Raw genomic sequence first — 18,811 nt, 5'->3', positions numbered from 1 at the left:
AACTGGAGTGTAGAGTGAACACGTCAGAGACAGGATTTGATTCACTCCCTACAAGCCAGAGGATGGCCACTTCTCATAAAAGGACCAAGAACAGAGTGGATAATCTGACTGTGTTACTACAGTCATCTATGCTTATCATTTCTCCTCTGCGCACCAGTTAAATCAGTGGTTTTCAACATCTGGTATTAAGAATCGTCTGTGAAGGGGTGTTCTTTTTAAAAATTCACATGTCATGTCATATATATGTCTTTCCTTTCTTTCTTTTTCTTTCTCTAGAACTTTTCTACATTGCAAACTGAAGCTTTGTATCTGTTAAACAACTTCCCATTTCCTCCTTCCCTCAGTCCCTGGAAACCACAATTCTATGTTGTTTCTTTAAGCGTGATTACTTTAGATAGAATTTTGTTTTGTTTTGTTTAATGTATACATGAATTGCTAGATTCAAAGCTATTTTACACTTTCTTAACAGCTTTGTTGGAATGCTATTATACTATTAATTATTTGATGCTTTTTTTTCCTGTGGTAAATAGCTAAGCACATTGTACAATATTAATGGCAAAGCATTATACACATACAACATCAAGTTATGACAATTTGATCGCTATTAAAAACATTTATAGCCTATTCTTTTTGCTTTTTTTATTTTGTATTTTCCTCCAGGACTTATTTATTTTATAACTGGAAGTTTGTACCTTTTGACCAGCTTCACCCATTTCACTCAGCCCCAGTCTCTACCTCTGGCAACCACCAGTCTGTTCTCTGTATCTGTGAGTTTGGGGTTTTTTTAGATCCTACGTATAAGTGAGATCACACATTATTTGTCTTTTTCTGAGTTTTTCACTTAGCATAATGCCCTCAAGGTCTATTCATGTTGTCAAAAATGGCAGGATTTCCTTCTTTTTATGGCTGAATAGTATTCCATTGAATATGTATCACATTTTCTTTATCCATTTATCCACTGATGGACACTTAGGTTGTTTCCATGTCTTGACTATTGTAAATAGCACTGCAGTTAACATGTGTACAGATATCTTTTCAAGTTAGTGTTTTTGTTTTCTTTAGATAAATACCAAGGAGTGGAATTGCATGGTAGTTCTACTTTTAATTTTAAGAACTTCCATACTGTTTTCCATAGTGGGTGTACCAATTTATATTCCTACCAACAGTGTGCACAGGTTTCGTTTTCTCCACATCCTCACCAACAGTTGTTATTTCTTGTCTTTTTGATAATAGTCCTTCTGACAGGTGTGAGGTGATATCTCATGGTGGTTTTGATTTGCATTTCCCTGATGATTAGTGATGTTGAGCATCTTTTCATGTGCCTGTTGGCCATCTGCATTTCCTCTTTGGAAAAATGTCTATTCAGTTCTTCCACCCATTTTTCAATTGGGTTGTTTGTTTTTTTGATGTTGAGTTGTATATGTATGCAGTTGTTTTTTAAATAAGATAGGAAAAAAGAGGAATTACAAACAAACAGATTAATTCTGTCATTTATATTTACCTATGAAGTTACTTTTACTGGTGTCCACTAATTCTTCATGTGGGTTCAAGTTAGTGCCTAATGTATTTGCATTTCAGCCTGAGGACTCCTTTTAGAATTTCTTATAGGGAAAGTTTGCTAATGACTCATTTACTTATTTATCTAGAAATGTGTTGATTTCTCTTTCATTTTTGAGGGATAATTTTGGTAAATATAAAATTATTGGTTGACATATATTTTCTTTCAGCACTTTGAATATATCATCCTACTGCCTTCTGGCCTCATAGTTTCTAATGAGAAATCAGTTGTTGATCTTACTGAGGACCCTTTATACATGATGAGTCACTTTTCCCTTGCTGCTTTCAACATACTTTTTGGCTTTGAACAGTTGTTTATGATGTGTCTCAGTGAAGATTTTCTTGAGTTTATCTTACTTAGAGATCATGGAGCTTCTTGGATGTGTAGATTAATATTTTTCATCAGACTTGGGAAGTTTTCAGCCATTATTTCTTCAAATATTCTTTTCTCCCCTTTCTCTCTCTTTCTCCTCTCCTCTGGGACTCTTATTATGTATGTGTTGGTATGCATGATGGTGTATGCAATGAAATTGACCTATCTTCAATTTCACTGATTCTTTCTTCTGCCCACTCAAATCTACTATTGAGCCCTCTAATGAAATTTTCATTTTAGTTATTGTGCTTTTCAACTCCAGAATTTCTATTTTGGTTCCTTTATATAATTTTTATTATTTTGTTAATATTCTGTATGTGATGAGATATCATTTTTATCCTTTAGTTCTTCAGGCATGATTTTCTTTAGCCTTTGACATATTTGGCTTATTTAAAGTCTTTGTCTAATATGTCCATATTTGGAGCTTTCTCGGGGACAGTTTCTGTTGATTTTTTTTTCTCACTGCATGTGGGCCTTTCTTGTTTCTTTGCATGGCTCATAATATTTTTTTTGAAAATTGGACATTTGAATAGTATAATCTGGCAACTCTACATATCAGAATCTCCTCTTTCCCTATGGTTTTCAGTTGTTGCTTGTTGTAGTTGTTGTTTGTTTAGTGACTATTCTGACCTAATTTTATAAAGTCTGTATTCTTTTTTTTAAAAAATATTTATTTATTTGGCTGCACCAGGTCTTAGTTGCGGTACATGGGATCGTCATTGCTGTGTGCTAAGAGCCTGCATGCTGCAATTAAAGTCTGTATTCTTAGTCATGTGTGGCCACTGAAGTCTCTGTTCCATTAGCTTAATGGTCAGCTAAAGATTAGACAGATTTTCTTACACATTTGGAACCAAAAATCACCCAGTCTTTGCAGATGGCCTCTGTGTGTATGGTAGGGCACACCTTCAGCACTCAGCTAGGCAGTTTACAACTCTGCCTTAGCCTTTACTTCCTGCCTGCACAGCTCTTCAAGGTCAGCCAGAAGTGAGAGCTTAGGGCTTTCTCATGTCTTTCCTGAGCATGTGCAGACCCCTGGGCATGGTAGTAGCTTCTAGATTCCCAGGAATAGGTCAGAGCTTTTCAAAACCCTTCCTCCCCAAAGCATCTCATTCCCCAGCCTTTTCTCCCAAGTTTCTTTAGTGAGTCTACTGTTCCCCCAACTTTTAAAACAAGCCTTTTAAGCAGGTCTTCCAGGGGGCTACCAGACAGATCATCCAATGACAATTATTTACAAATGAAGTCTTTTCTGCTTCTTCTGGTACCACTGGTACCAGGAATGCAGACAGCTATTTCCAAGGTTACAACTGAGCTGAGGAGCAGGGTATGGGACTAAGACAATTTAAAATGCCATGAAGTTCGATGCTCTTACCATGATTCAACTTAAAAAAAAAAGTGCACCCCAGTTGCCACAAGCTTCTGTATAGTTTCCAGGTTCTGAAAAGGTTTATTCTGATAGTTCTGATAGTTCTAAAAATCTTTTAGATTTTTAGTTGCTTTTATGGTGGAGGAGACTTAGAGTTCCTTATTCTACCATTTTCATTGATATCATCACCTATCAATAGTTTAATATCTATATCAATTCCAGTAAAATGTATTAAGTTTATAAAAAACATTTCTTTGAAAGTATTCTTTTATTATTTATGCTTTTCTTTCAAGAATACTGATGGACATAAAGCAGATTTAAGGAACGTTTTGATATCTAATAGATGTAACAATATTCAATGAGATAAACAGTGTTAGTGTTGTTTAAATTTATGTCCACATAATTTCTTTCAACTACTGTATTAGGTTATTTGGCTTGATGGCCATTGCTAAAGCACCCAGAAAAAAAAGGATTGCTTTTTCTTACTGATTTATTCATTTATACTTTTCATGCATGCATTTATTTACCAGTCATTTATTAAGTACCTAGTCCATCAGGTATAGCTATAGGTTCAGGGTATCTGGCACATAAAATGCTCTGAATGATGCCATGATTTTATTTTATCAATAGATGACTTAAGAAGCAGTTGGACTTAACAGTTAGTATTGCCAGAGAGAGGTGCCTTACATTACCTTAGGACCTATATGGACTCCCTTGCAACTCTGACTCATTTAACCATCTAGAACTTTGCTAGTAAATACCAAAAGCTACTCCTATCCAGTATAAGAGTAAACATCACATTAGCTGGGATGTGCGGTCATCTCCTGGGTGTGCTGACAGTGGACCCACTTCCCCACACTGTCTGGAACTTACAGCTCTGTGCTAATTCTGGATTCCTCTCACTACTGCTGTCTTTAAATCTCAACCTGGGCCTAAGAACCCTAAATTTCATCCCCAATCTTCCTTCTCAGACACTGATCTTTGCTCCATCCTTCAGTGTGGCCTATCACTCAGATTCAGGCCTTTAAATCCTTTGGATTCATGGTAGCTATTCTAAAATCAGAGATGTAATGGTTAAGAGTAGTAGGCTCTGGAGTAAGGCGACCCAAATGCCGGTATTAACTCCACTACTTACTGCTGTGTGACTTCGGACAGCTACTTATCCTACCTTCCTAAGCCTCAGTTTTCTCAAGTATAAAATGAACATGATAATAGTATCTACAATACAGAGATGTGAGAATTAAATTGAATAATGAATACAAATCACTGAGCATAGTGCCTGGCACATAGTAAGCATTCCATGTATATTGGTTATTTTTATTATTCTTGTTATTAATGACTCATTGTGGCTCTTATGATTGTCCTTCTGGCTTTTCTTTGATTGGTATAATTTGTACTATATAAATTGGTGTAAATTGTCCTAAAATTAAGACTGCATTAACTTTCTTGGGGAAGACTTCTCTAACCCCTAGTCCAGATCAGCTTTGTTATATACTCTGATGAAGCCATCCTTTTTCCTTTAGAACACTTTATTTCATCAGTAATTATACACTCATTTTTTTCATCATTTGATTGTTTTTTGTCTCTTCCGTTGGACCTCAAGTTACATGAGATCAGTGACAATGGTTTGCTTAGAATTGTATCCCCAGAACCTAGCATAATGCCTGGGATAGGAATGAATAATGGCAGGAAGCATTCACTTTCATTTAAATGATTAATATGAATTCTATGCTCAAGTTAATCTATTCCCCTCACCACAATTTCCCTTGTTTTGCTTGTCTTCTAGTATGTGTCTTTTAAACCTTACTAAATCTAACTTTTTATAAGGTAAGCTCTTTAAATGGTACAAAGTTTGTGGTTACAGATGGGTATAGATAGACGTAGATATGTAGATAGATATGTATATTCATCTTTCATAGTAATAATGTATTGATATTAAGTATCTAGTAGTAAATAGGTATCGAGTGAATGAGTGAGTGGAAAAAAAAAGTCATTGATCATAATGATCCTAGTGCCCAGGAATAACTGAAAGAGAAGCTGCATGAAGAACTAGAAGGATCAAGTGGAAGACTTGCCATAGGAGAAGGGAGGTTATGCCCTGACCTGGACGATAACTCTGACATAGCCTCGTATACTCTTCTTTTTAGTGGAAGGTTTTAGAACTCGGGAAACAAATTAGTGCTTGATAGAGATTAATTTCAATTTATTTTGTGAGCTTGAATCATCACTTTGCCTTGTAAATATTTACAATTCTTATTAGCTATGCATTCCCCTGACATTTAAACTTTATTCATAAGCAGCCTCTGTTATGACCTGTAATTGCTAATAAAGATGTGTAAAAGCACCACAGATTGGGGTTGCCACAGATCACTATGGAAATGACACTCTTTCCTGCTCCTTGTGAAAACAGCATTGCCACACTTTGGTCTACTGTGAGGCAACTCACCTCTTCAGAGGTGGAAGATAATTTCCAGAAAGTTCCATGTGAAATTGAATGAAATAGAAAAATCAATTGAGTCCCTGCTACCCTGTGAACCAAGGTGTTTGGTACCTTGTCAACAAGGAGAAATTAAGCTCATCCATGGGCACAGAGACCCAGGTGCTAATATACAAAGCAGTTCACTTTGATTTTGTGGCTCTCTGAGGACCTAAGGAAGAGCTCGATCTATATCTGATTTCTTACCCAGCAGGCCAGTGTTATGTTAGGCTCTTGCACCGTGTACAGCAGGGAAACCACTCAGCCTTCCTTTCAGCCATCTTGAATTTGTTTTTATCTAACTTCAAAAATGTACACATCAGTGTAAATAAAAACTAACATTTAGGTTGCATATGAGATTTTGAATACTCAAGACTTAGACTCTCTTAATTGCATAACCGGCTCTATTTTCTACAGAGTTTTCCCTTCCTTATCCCCTAACTACTTCTCACTTGAAGGCTCCACAGCCATGTAAAATGTACTGTGTCCCTACTGAAACTATGGTCTGTCCTCCTTGCTGATCTGCCCCTCTCTATGTACTGGGTCAGCATATGACTCCCTCTTCAGCTAGGTGACCAAATATTTGAGAAATGGTCCTAAAGAAGCTGAGAATATAATCGAGGAGAAAACCCACAGGCAAAAATCTATTTGCTGACCAGTTCATTCTTGCATTTGGTAAATATTGGCTTGGTGCTACAACTGGAAGTGCAATGGAAGACAAAGTGTACTGCCTGCCCTCAAGGAGTTGATGGAGCAGGAAAGGCAAGAAAGAGGGAATTACAACTGTGAGGATTTCATGCTCTGATGGGACAGCACAGTGGGCCATGGAGCGTGTAGAGGGCTTCAAGGAAGGTCCCCACAGGCCCCTCTCCTCAAACCCACCTCAGTGGTTCCTTGGTTCCTTGTAATCACTTTAGGTATGATGTTTGGGTTTCTTCTTTTTTTGTTCTCTTCTCTCTTGCCTCTCTCCTTCCCTCCCCTTCTCTTTCTCTGTCTCTCTCTCAATTAGAGTCTAACTTTCTGCTTATATGCTCCTTAAAATAATTTTGAGAAATTGTTCCTTCCACAATCTTAACTTGGTATCTAAAATTTTTACGATAAAAGTGAATAGATGTGGGAATTCCCTGGCAGCCCACTGGTTAGGATTTTTCACTTCCACTGCAGGGGCATCGATCCCTGGTCGGGGAACTAAGTTCCTGCATGCTGCGGGGAGCAGCCAAAAAAAAAAAGGTGAATAGACGCAAAGGGTGCAATTTTCAGCATATTACAAACATTGGCATGTTAAAATATAACAGTTGTAACACTCTTTTAAATGTGTTCAGTGGAATTTAAATGTCACAGAATCTAAATACCCCCCATACACACACCTCTCTTACACACACACATACACACGGACACGCCCTCTCACATACATGCACACATACACAGACATTCCTTAGAGAGTCTCTTTGCACCCATGCCCCAGCCAGGTTTGAAGAATGCCATTCTTTAAGGCTGTTTTTCTCGCTCCTTACGTATCCTTTGTGGCAGCCAGTACCCATGTGCCAGACCTTGGCTAAACACTTCACATGTATCATCTCATTTAGTCCTCAGCAACCCTCTGAGGTCAGTACCATTATCTGCATTTTACTGTGAGAAAAATGAGGCTAAGAGAAGGGGTTTGAATCCAGGTCTTTCTGACTCCATATCCTGCACTCTTGACTGTTACTTTATACTTAGAGTTCACTGCAGTAAAGGGATTTTAGTGTTAAAATCTGTGTGGGACACCTCAAAGAGAATATGTAACTTCCAGCACCACTCCTAGCACTGCTTTGCTTTTCTCCACAGCATTTACCAGCATCTGGTAGACTGTATATTTTACTTCTCTGTTTATTATTAAGCCTCCCTCATTTCCCCAGCCTAGAATACAGGCTACAGGAGTGCTGGGATTTTGTCTGTTTTGTTCACTGCTATTTTCTCAGTGCCTAAAACCATGCCCAACATATAGTAGGTGCTCAATAAATCTTTGTTGGGTCATAAACAGGAGTTGCTGCTATAAAGCCATTAAGCTTGTAGGAGACTCTAGACATACTAGTGGTTGCTAAGCGATCTGCTCAGCCTTCCTGGCTTCCGCAGTAATTAGATAGCGGTATGAGGTATAGATCAACAATCTACTGATTTTGGAGTGAAGGATTTTTATGTGCCAGTCAATACAAGAAAAGAAGGCTCTAATCACACACCTAAAGTGCTTGCTGAGCATCAGGTTAATGACAAACTGCATTTACGTAATTCGGGTTTTTAAGGAGAACACAGTCAGGTAGCCTTGCTGTAGGGCTGTGGTAGGGATGCATCTTGTAGCCATCACAGCCTGCTCTGCACGGCCGGGAGTTTGAACAAATCAGGGCATGCTTGAGAGCATGGTGATGGCAGCCTCCCAGAAATCCCCCAGGGCTAGAGAGCCTTCCAGAAGGAATCTAAGCCATATACCCTGCTGGGGCAGTCACAGTTGGGTGAGTCTGACAAACTGGTAGGGCAGCCTGACAGAAGCCTCTCTGGGGGTGGGCTGGGAACTGCAGAGTGTTCTGGGAAAGGATGCTGTCTTAGGGAAGAAAGAGCCAGACATGATAAAATTGACCCTTTATCAAGGGAACAAATGTTTATCTGTCAGAGGGGGTGGAGAGTCTAGGTATAGCATCATTACTGCTAGTCTCTGACTCACCCTTGAGCACGTATCTGGGTCCTATAGAAAAAGAGATCTACAAGAAAAGCTGGAAGCTTTTCTACCAAACTTTGACATTCACTGGGGGCTCTAAGAAAGTATCACAAAAACGAGGGAGCCATTCCCTACATCCACCCCCCCACCTCCCAAGGGCACAGCCCAGCAGGCATTTATGACTCCTTTGAGTCTCGAGAGAAATAGCAGAGGCAGCTTCTTGGCCTGGAGGAGTAGTCAGAAGACTTGAGCACTGCGTAGTTAGCAAGGAGCACCTGCTATGCCTGCCAGGCCTGGGAGAGTGGCACAGAACAGCAGCAGAGCAGCTGTACCCAGCTGAGAACCAGGGACCTGCAGCAGCAGAGCCCAGCATGCCCCAAGTTGTACCTAGCAGTGGCCGTGGGCATGCTCACTGAGTGAATGGCAAGGCAGATATCATCAACAGGGTGGAAACTTGGTTTGGTGGAGCAGTCCTGCTACATGGGAATGAACTGATTCCTGGGTCCTGGGAGACTCTCCCAGGGGAGCCTCCTAGAAGGACTTGGGTGGTGGAGACTTTACAGGGAACTTAAGGTCTTGAGTCACTTGAAAGGGGCCAAAGACTGGTATTGGGGGCTATATAGAAAATAATCTTTGAGTCTCTTATTTCAGCAACCTACCATGTCCCCAGTATTTCTCTCTTCCTCTCCTCCTCCGCCAGCTGCCTAACTCAAAATTTCTGTTGGCTCAGAGAGACTGCTTTAATTAGGTGAGAGGGGAAAGCATGCCTGTTTAAAGCTACAGCAAATATGTGAAAGATGGGTAACCTCTTAGCCATTCCAGATGTATCTGAACTTTAAAAGCTTAACTCAAGTGAGTCTTCTTCAGACAGCATGAAAAGGGGGAGTAAAGACTCTTAGGCGGTGGGAGAATAGGGGGAAAATATTTGTTCATCTTGTGAAGAAACATTGGTAGGATTAAGTGACATGACCCAGCTATGAGAGAATTGAATTAAATAAGGCTTAGACTTCAAACTCCTTGGAATTATTATGCTCTGTAATATGGAAGGCAGATTTATTCCATAATGAAGGCCCTGGATAAGACTCATACCACGAGTCTCACTCTGTGCTATGGCACTTTTGACATGGAGCAAAAACTCACTTTATGCTAGACAAATGGTTTTTGAACAGTAGCACCAAATGGCAGGATAATTTTAGACTTTTAAGGATGAGAGTATCTGTCCATTCATAATAGTACCTGGTATTTTCATTGTGATTTTCCACAAAGGGCTCCAAGCGCTTTGAAAAAGTGATCTCATTTCTCTTTACAAAATCTCAATGAGGCAAGTGCTTCAGTACATTATGGATTGACACGGTAGAAACCTTCCTCTCGTCACCCTCCCTGCTGTCCTTTGAGATAGCTGGGGACTCCAATTCATCAGCTGACTAGTGAAGTATGGTTGTACTTGCAATGTAGGGAAAACAATGATGTAGGAAGACAAGATGGTTTATTGACAGAAAGGTTCTATGATAAAGGTTTATAAATAGACATAGGAAGGCACTGAGATAGGTCTGTGAGGCTGTTTATGGTATTCTCTTAAAAAATAAAGAACTAGAGATATTGACTATTTCCTTCCCAACTCTGTACCTCTCTTAAAGAACATAGCCACTTTTCCTTCCCATAGGGTTGGATCCTACAGTCCTTGCTAAGTGGTAGTGGGGATTTGTGATTCCAGATCTCTAGTTAGAGCCAGGTAGACATGGGTGAGCATCTGACCCAGCTGGGTCCATTAGATACTTGCTCAGGAATTTAGAATTGGTACATAGCAAAACTGGAAAGTGGACAGGAACACCAAGATAGTTTCCCTCTTCCCACCTCTATCTACCTTTCTGGGACCATGGGAAACTTTCTGTTTGCCTCTCTGAGAAGCTCTAAGTTGGTTTAAAAAGGAAGCCTTGATGGAAGACAACCTAACTATCTATCAGTAGAGAAATGATTAAATCATGAGATGGCTCTGCCATGGAAAGCTATACAGCAATGTGATAAAACTGAAACTTTTTATGAACTGATCATTTCCTAGAATGATCTCCAAGATATATTAAGAGAAGAATGCAACTCACAATGTAGGAGTGATAGTACACCACCATTTGTATAACAAGAAAGGAAAAATATAACACATACTTAGACCATTTACATTTAATATAATTATTAATATGTTAGGGCTTAAGTCTGTCATTTATTTGTTTTCTGCTTGTTTCCTCTGTTTCTCATTTCTCCATTTCCCTTTTCTTGTCTTCCTGGGGGTTATTTGAGCATTTTCAAGGATTCCATCTTGATTTACTTCTAGTTTTTTGGAGTGTATTACTTTGTGTATTCTTTTTAGTGGTTATCACAGTCTACTGATAACAGTGTTTTACCAATCTGAGTCAAGTGCAGAAAGCTCACTCCCATTTAGGTCCCATTATTCTCTTCACTTTTAAATATCATTGTCTCGAGTATCAGATGATATTATAATTTTTATACCAATCGTCATATATTATTTAGAAAACTCATGAGAAGGATAGTCAATTGTATTTACCCATATTTCTGTGTTCTTCATTGTTCTTTCTTCCATTCTGATGATCCAAGATTGCTTCCTTCATCATTTTCTTTCTTCTGAAGAACATCCTTTAGCCATTCTTTGAGTAGATCTGCTAGTGATTAATTCTTTTAGTTTTCCTTAATCTGAGAATGTCTTTCTTTCCCCATAATTCCTGAAGTATAGTTTCACCAGATATAGAATTCACAGTTCTTTTAGCACTTGAAAAATGTTGTATCACTTCTTTCTGGCCACTATTATTTCAGATGAGAAATCTGCTGTCATTTGAATTATTGTCCCCATATAAGCATTGTGTTGTTTCTCCGTCTGCTTTTATTTTCTTTGTCTTTAGTTTTCAGAGGTTTAATTATGATGTGTCTTAGCATGGACTTGTTTAGATTTATACTATTTGAGATTCACTCAGCTTCTTTTTTTTTTAATTAATTAAGTTATTTATTTATTTTTGGCTGCATTGGGTCTTCGTTGCTGTGTGCGGGCTTTCTCTAGTTGTGGCAAGAGAGGTCTACTCTTCGTTGCAGTGCACGGGCTTCTCATTGTGGTGGCTTCTTTTGTTGTGGAGCACGGGCTCTAGGCATGCGGACTTCAGTAGTTGTGGCTCGTGGGCTCTAGAGTGCAGGCTCAGTAGTTGTGGCGCATGGGCTTAGTTGCTCCGCAGCATGTGGGATCTTCCTGGACCAGGGCTCAAACCCCTGTCGCCTGCATTGGCAGGTGGATTCTTAACCACTGCACCACCAGGGAAGCCCTCACTCAGCTTCTTGATTTGTAGGTTTATACGTTTTGCCAAATTTGGGGAATTTTCGATGGTTATTTCTTTGAATACTCTTCAGTCTCACTCTCTTTCTTCTCTTCTAGGACATGAATGCTGTAAATGTTAGATCTTTTGTTATGGCCTCGCAGTTTCCTATGACTGTTTGTTTTCAGTTTATGTTCTCTTGTTCAGATTGCATACATTGTATTGATCTGTCCTCAACTTCACTGATTCTTTCCTCTGTCATCTCTGCTGTACTAGTGAGTTCATCCAGTTAGTTATATTATTTCTGTTATTTTTCAATTCTTTAATTTCCATTTGGTTCTTTACAACTTCTATTTCTTTGCTGAAATTTCCATTTTTTTCACTTGGTTCAAGAGAATTTGTAATTGCTTGTTGAATCTTTTTTATGATGGTTACTTTAAAATACTTAGATAATTCCAATAACTGGTTCATCTCTATGTGGGAGTCAGATGATTATCTCTTCTCATGCAAGTTGGAATTTCCTTCGTTCTTTGTATAAAATGCGTGATTTTAATCTGGACATTTTGACTATTATGTTAGGAGACTCTGGGTCCTATTTAAATTTTTCATTTTAATAGACAGTCAGTTTGTTTGGGTTTAGCATGCAGGTCCTAGCCTACTTTTGTGGTCAGTGGTTCCAGTGACAGTCTAGTTTTCAGAACCTCCATGGTGCTATTTTGGTCTGCTTGGTTTGTCTCCTGCCTCTGGGGCCGCTACTGGTGCTTGTTGGTACTAGTTGAGGAAGTGAAAGGAGCCTTCCTAGGCTGGATGTCTGGTGCCTTTAGGTGGGGGAAGGGAATCTCCAGGCTGCAGGGACAAAAACATTTCCTGGGCTGGGTGTTGGTTATGGCAGAATCCCCCTTGTTAATTTCCCCTGTAAAGTGGGATCTCTGGGTGGGAGAGGGGAGTCTCAGGCTGGTGGGAAAGTCCTCTGGCTGGCTCTTGTTAGGGGGACATTCAGTTGGTCCTCTTTGCTGTTTCTGCTGGGATTACCTAGAGTTGTTGGCAGGACTTCCGTTCAATTTAGAGGAAGAATAGGACTACCTGGCTGCCTTCCATTGCTAGAGCGGGTGTTGGGAAAGGCCAGGCCTGGATTACCTTTTCTTGGGTGTGGAGTTGTAAGATGCCTTGTCACTGTGTTGCTCCTTTGGTCCTGTGATCCCTAACCAATTCATCTCTTCTTCTTCCATCTACCTTTCGAAGGTTCTCTTTTTTTGTCTCTTGTGTTATTTCCAAGGGTTTTCGTCATGCTTGTTAGCAGGGAGGATCTGTGAGAGAAAAGCCTATACCATCTTGCCTAGACCAGAAGGTCTCTTTATATGTTTATAGAGCATAAGATCTCTCTAGAAGGGTACACAGGAATTTCTTTCCCTGGGGAGGGAACCTGGGGGATATGAGGTAGGAGGGAGAATTTTTTTGTATACCTGTTTATGTGTTCTCATTTTAATCAGGTGAATATATTATCTATTCAAAAATAAAATAAAAATAAAAAAGAGGTTTTCTAGCTCAGCCTTGTTTTCAAGAGCACAACCAAGGATTACAACAGAGGTCAAGCACCGTATGGTCTCAACAGTTGGTAATTTTATTAAACTTCACTGACTTTTAATTTCACTATATTGTCACTGCTTTGATCCAGATCCCTGAATATAAGAATAATATTCTCAGTGGATTTTCAGCCTGCTCATACATTTTGAATAACTTGCAGAATACAAATGTGTAATTTAGTTAGAAGTAGATGCTTTTGGCAGCATACTAGTACCCTAATCAGCTGAAAAAATAATATTTGTATGACATTAAAACAAAATTAATAGGAAGACACTGATTACATGAAAAGACTTTAGGTTGTAATTATTAAACTTGCAAACTACTCAGCATAATTAGTGTCTTAATTAGGATATGACTTGAAATTTTAGCTTACAAAATAAATAAAGGCAATGAAAAGTCACATTTGTAAAGTAAAGCGGGCTTTAGAACTTACAGTGAGACATCACTTTTTTTCTCATTTTGGGGGTCATCTTGGTAGGGTATTATGCTTACAGTGCATAAACTTTGATTCCCAGTCCCACCCCAGCACAGTGTCTCAGCCCCAAGCCTTAAAGGTCAAGTTTAGTGACCCTTCACCAAGGACATCTACCCACAGGGGGCTGAACAGCTCCCAGCCACACTCCTGGGTAGCTCTAGGGCACAACGAAACAGCAAAGACTTTTTCTTCTCCAGCACCTTAAGTGAAATATAAACTAGAAGATTGATATTGACTTTGATCAAAATCTACCATTTTCACAGAACTATTTGGATTCAAATGGAAATTTTCACCACTGTCATTTATTCTTCAACACATGCTTCTTGAAGACATTTCAGGTCCCATAGTTTACCACAGGGTGAAGGTTCCAATTCAAAGCCAAAGAATTTTCCATCAGTAGATAAAAATGGAGAATTCAATAAATTTTGGTGGGCTAGTGATTTGGGAAAAAAATTAATCTGGAATCCTACCTTCATTCCTCATGTCAAAATAAACTCCAAATGGATCAAAGATTTAATATAAAAGCAAAATCATAAATGTACTAGAAGAAGATAATGGTTAATATTTTTATAATATTATAATCGGGAGAGGCTTTCTAACCACAACAGATAAAACAAAAGCCATAAAGGAAATGACTAACAAATTTGCTTACTTAAAAATATTAAACTTCCATACAACAAAAAACAAACAAAAATAAGTTTAAAAACCGAATTCAAGGCCAAATCAAGAAGTAACTGATTAAAATCTGAAACTTTCATTTGTATTTTGATGCATTTTTCTTCTAAAGGCACAGCTTTAATCCTCAATAAGTTAGGAAGTAATTGAAAATAGGCATCATCATTTATGTACAAGGATATTAAGTATAGTGAAAATTAAAAGAATTTACATGTTAAAAAGTAGCTCATAAAGTAATTAAGTTACAGAATAGCCATAGGCTGCAGGCATTAAAAATCACAATATTAAATAGCACCAAAATATTTTCATGATAGGGTCTTGTTAAAAAGAAAGCTAGTTAGTTGGTGGGAATGTAAATTGGTGCAGCCACTATGGAAAACAGTGTGGAGGTTTCTCAAAAAACTAAAAATAGAATTGCCATATGACCCAGCAGTTCCACTCCTGGGTATATATCCAAAAAAGTAAAACCACTAATTTGAAAACATACATGCGCCCAATATAGGGATGGGGGAGTGGGAGGTACAAACTACTGGGTGTACGATAGGCTCAAGGATGTATTGTACAACAAGGGGAATGCAGCCAATATTTAGTAATAACTGTAAATGGAAATTAACCTTTAAAAATTGTATAAAAATTTAAAAAGTTAAATAAAAAAGAGAGAAAAAATTATGTTTTCCTAAAATATGGAATGCAAGAGTCTGGAAAAAAAATTTTAATGAAAAAATACAACAAACTAGTGAATGTAACATAAAAGAAGCAGACTCACAGGTATAGAGAGCAAACTAGTGGTTACCAGTGGTGGGGGAGGGGGAGGGGGAGGGACAAACTACTGGGTGTAAGACAGGCTCAAGGGCGTACTGTACAACACAGGGAACAGAGCCAGTATTTTGTAGTAACTGTACATGGAAAGTAACCTTTAAAAATTGTATAAAAATAAATAAAATTGGGACAAGACAAAAAAAAAGACCGCTACTTAGAGAATATAGATAAATCCAATTCGAGTGTAAAATGTCTTCTCTAGATTTTTTTAAAAAGACTGGAAGAAAAAATATCAATGATAATTATCACTAGAGGTAGAATTATGGATAAATGTTATTATCATCATTTTTAGTGATTTCCAAATTTTGCACAATAAGTAAATTATTTTTTTACTTAATCCTTTTTAAAATTCCTTGGTGCTTTGAAGAAAAAGATATTTCAGTTTTTCCCAAAAGTAGCTAACTTGGAACTAGATCAGATATGAAAGATCAAAACTGAAGACTTGAAAAGCATAGCGCAGTACAGCAATTACAAAGAAGCTCCCCTTTATTTATTTTTTTAAATCCCTCTACCACATTTGGTGATGCTATCTCATGTGGGTTAAATCACAACTCCTGGTCACTTGCAGTGTTTGTCTGTCTGTCTGTCTCTCTCTCTCTAACAATGCAGGCCTAGAACACAGGCTACCCTTTCCTTTTAGAAGGCCCAGCATCACAAGAGAGTTCTTTCATAAAATCAGTGTGATGCCGTCCATTCCCAACTGCTTATGCTATAGAATAGGGAATGGAACGTGAGTTCCAAAACTCTTGATTACCAGGTCTCAGCAGGAAGCTTATGTCTTTAATTGGAGGCACTCGCCAATCACAAAATAACTATCACTAACAGTACAGGAAATACCGTCATTGAACTTCCTCTGTACCTGTAGGTTTTCTTAATTTCTTCATTTGATGCTCCCTTATGCAGACCAAGAATCTCATATAGAGCTGCTCCAGATGTTGACATAGTCCGCTGTCTTTGGTTAGGTATGTTACGTGCCATCTTCTCAAGCTGCAAAACCAGAGGGGAAATAGCCGTGAGGGTTATGCATAGTGGATCCCACTCTCTCAAGGGAAGAGAGTTCATTTCTGACCTTTTATAAAATGGCAATCTGAAGTACATCTTTGTGTTAGCTGCAAAAGGAGGGGAGAAAAAGGTTAGGAAAGCCAACACTAGAGCTTCAAGTCAGTCAGGGTTTTAAAGGCTACAGGCAGCCATGCAAATGGAATATGGCTTTGTCCACATGGGTAAATAGAAGCAAAATGTTATCTAAATACCCAGCTAACTCATAATTGTTAAAAATCAGTCCTCCCAAGTCAGGCATATATAGATTTTTTTGGTCAGAATTTGCATAACTCCTTTTTTGTATCTTTTCCAAATTTAGCCAGCAATGGAAATAATCATCTATTTTACTTTGACTCTATTGGCCTAGCCATTGTTAGAGTTTTTTTAAAACAAAACAAAACAAACAAAACACAAAAAACCAACTTTCTGTAAGTATCAAAAAAAAAAAAAAAATCCTGGTCTCATCTAGGAGCCTGGTTAGAACTTCTCTGCAGCTGTGGGATACCAAGTCCCCCCAACAGTGCTCATGGGTTTTGCACACGAGATAGCACAGCACAGAAAGGGCTGTGCTGTCCCAAGTCCCAAGGAGCCATCTTCCTGCTGTGTTCTGGCTCTAGGGGGGAAGCACGGAGAAGCAAGCACACTGGGGGCATCCCTGCGTCCACACTCAGCCTCGCCAAGCCTTAACGTCTTCACTTGTAATATGAGGATAATAAAACCCACATCATAAGGATACCTTAAGGATTTAGAAATAATGCGTATAATGTACCCAAAACATAGTAACTTCAAAGAACTATTTTTATTAAAGGAGGCACAGTGTGTAAGTCAGAGAGTGCACTGTAGTCAGACCCTCTGGGTTGGAATATTGGCCTTGCCATGACCAGCTTCATGACCATCCCTATCTATAAATTGGAGACAAAAAAGTGCCTAAACTCATAGAGCTGTTGAAGAACTAAATAAGTTAATATATTAAAAAACAGAAACAAATACCAATGTTCATAGCAGCATTATTCATAAAAGCCAGATAAATGAAAATGTGGTATGTACATACAATGAAATATTACTCAGCTGTAAAAAGAAATGGAATTCTGATACATGCTACAATAAGATGAACCTTGAAAACATTATCTAAGTGAAATAAGCCAGTCACGAAAGGACAAATATTGTAATGTGATCCCTGTTATATGCGTACCTTGAATAGGCATATTCATAGAGACAGAAAGTAGAATACAGACTACCAGAGGTGGGGGGGTGAGGGGGAAGTGGGGAATGGGGAGTTATTGCTTAATGGGTACAAATTTCTGTTTGGGATGATGAAAAAGTTCTGGAAGTAGATAATGGTGATGGTTAAATATCACTGTCATTTTACTTCATGTCATTGAATTGTACAGTTAAAAAAGTAAACTTTATGTTGTATTTTATCACAAAAACAAAACAAGAAAAAATAAATAAATAAAATTACTTAGATTGCAAGCTCCTCTGACCAGAAGTTCCTTAAAAATTACTGTCCATCTCTGGGCTTTGGGCTTTGTGCAGCAAGTGCTGTAAGAGTGAATGAATGTGAATGAATGTATATACCAGGGCTCCGGAGATGGCATCAGGGCTGTGGCGATACTCATGTTCAACACAAGGAATCCCTGGTGACAACAGTGGCAGCAGCAGACCCAAATGGGCACATGCCAGTGGTTAGATGGGCTTGGTTGAAGCCAACCTTTGAGCTCTGCTTCCACCAGACTAATGACTGAACCAACACAGGCAAGAGCAGAGCCTTCTGGATGTCATTTGGTGGGTCAGGGTGGTCTTAGAGGCCCCTGAGACCGCAGCATGGCACAGTGAGTGCTTGTGGTCCTAAGTAATTCGAGTAAGAAGGACAATGTGAAGAACTTCAAAATGTTTTTGTGAGCATTTAGCTTCTTGAGGGGAGAACAGGAAGCCAGTGCTGGAGAAAGTCAGACCCCAAGCAAAACTCCTGCAGCCCTGAAGACACTGGGGAAAAAAACTGACTTAACAGAGGACAACAACACAAGGACAAAGGTTCCTCTTTTGGCATGACTGTGTTGTCCCCTCCTCAGTTAGCCTTCCGTGAAAGTGGAGCTTCTGGAGGCCAGAGGGGCCCGAGTCCCAAATGTCTGGTTCACACAAGGACAAGAGGAGGAGGAATCCTAATTTTGCTTGTCACAAAACAAAATCTAGCAGATGTCCGTACTGACTGGCAGCCACTCAGTAAATCGTAGCACTTATTTTCACTACTGCTCTACCTTACCTCTCTCACGTACCCATCACAATTTCCCTAGCAAGTAAGTAATTCAAGACTTGGGGCTGGGTCCTTCATCCCTGGGTTCCAGTTCTGCAGCTCAGCCCTATCTTGGAACCACAGCCCAACTGAATATTCACAATTGAAGGAAAAATTGCCCAAGTAACTGACACCCTCCCTACTTCTTTTCT

At 38.9% G+C, this 18,811-nt stretch overlaps 2 protein-coding genes across 8 annotated transcripts in view; one reads left to right on the top strand and one right to left on the bottom strand.

Annotated features, from left to right (window-relative positions):
- Positions 1-17,346, bottom strand: part of DNAJC5B (DnaJ heat shock protein family (Hsp40) member C5 beta) — a 54,154-nt gene extending 36,808 nt beyond the window's left edge. Inside the window, exon 1 of one of the 2 annotated variants that reach the window (XM_082433750.1) lies at positions 16,185-17,346. In XM_082433750.1, coding sequence (XP_082289876.1) covers positions 16,185-16,423 — 239 coding nt within the window. In that variant the 5' untranslated portion in view covers positions 16,424-17,346. The remainder of the gene's footprint in view (positions 1-16,184) is intronic. The other variant, XM_082433751.1, reaches the window with a different exon arrangement.
- LOC309646918 (uncharacterized protein) overlaps positions 1-18,811 on the top strand; it is a 366,785-nt gene that overhangs the window by 63,855 nt on the left and 284,119 nt on the right. The gene's annotated exons all lie outside the window — the stretch shown is intronic.

The sequence above is a fragment of the Balaenoptera physalus genome, assembly GCF_965194825.1.
Source record: "Balaenoptera physalus genome assembly, chromosome: 17".
In the NCBI taxonomy this organism is placed as follows: domain Eukaryota; kingdom Metazoa; phylum Chordata; class Mammalia; order Artiodactyla; family Balaenopteridae; genus Balaenoptera; species Balaenoptera physalus.
The sequence above is the reverse complement of the archived record's forward strand: the minus strand, read 5'-3'. Positions and strand labels throughout refer to the sequence as shown.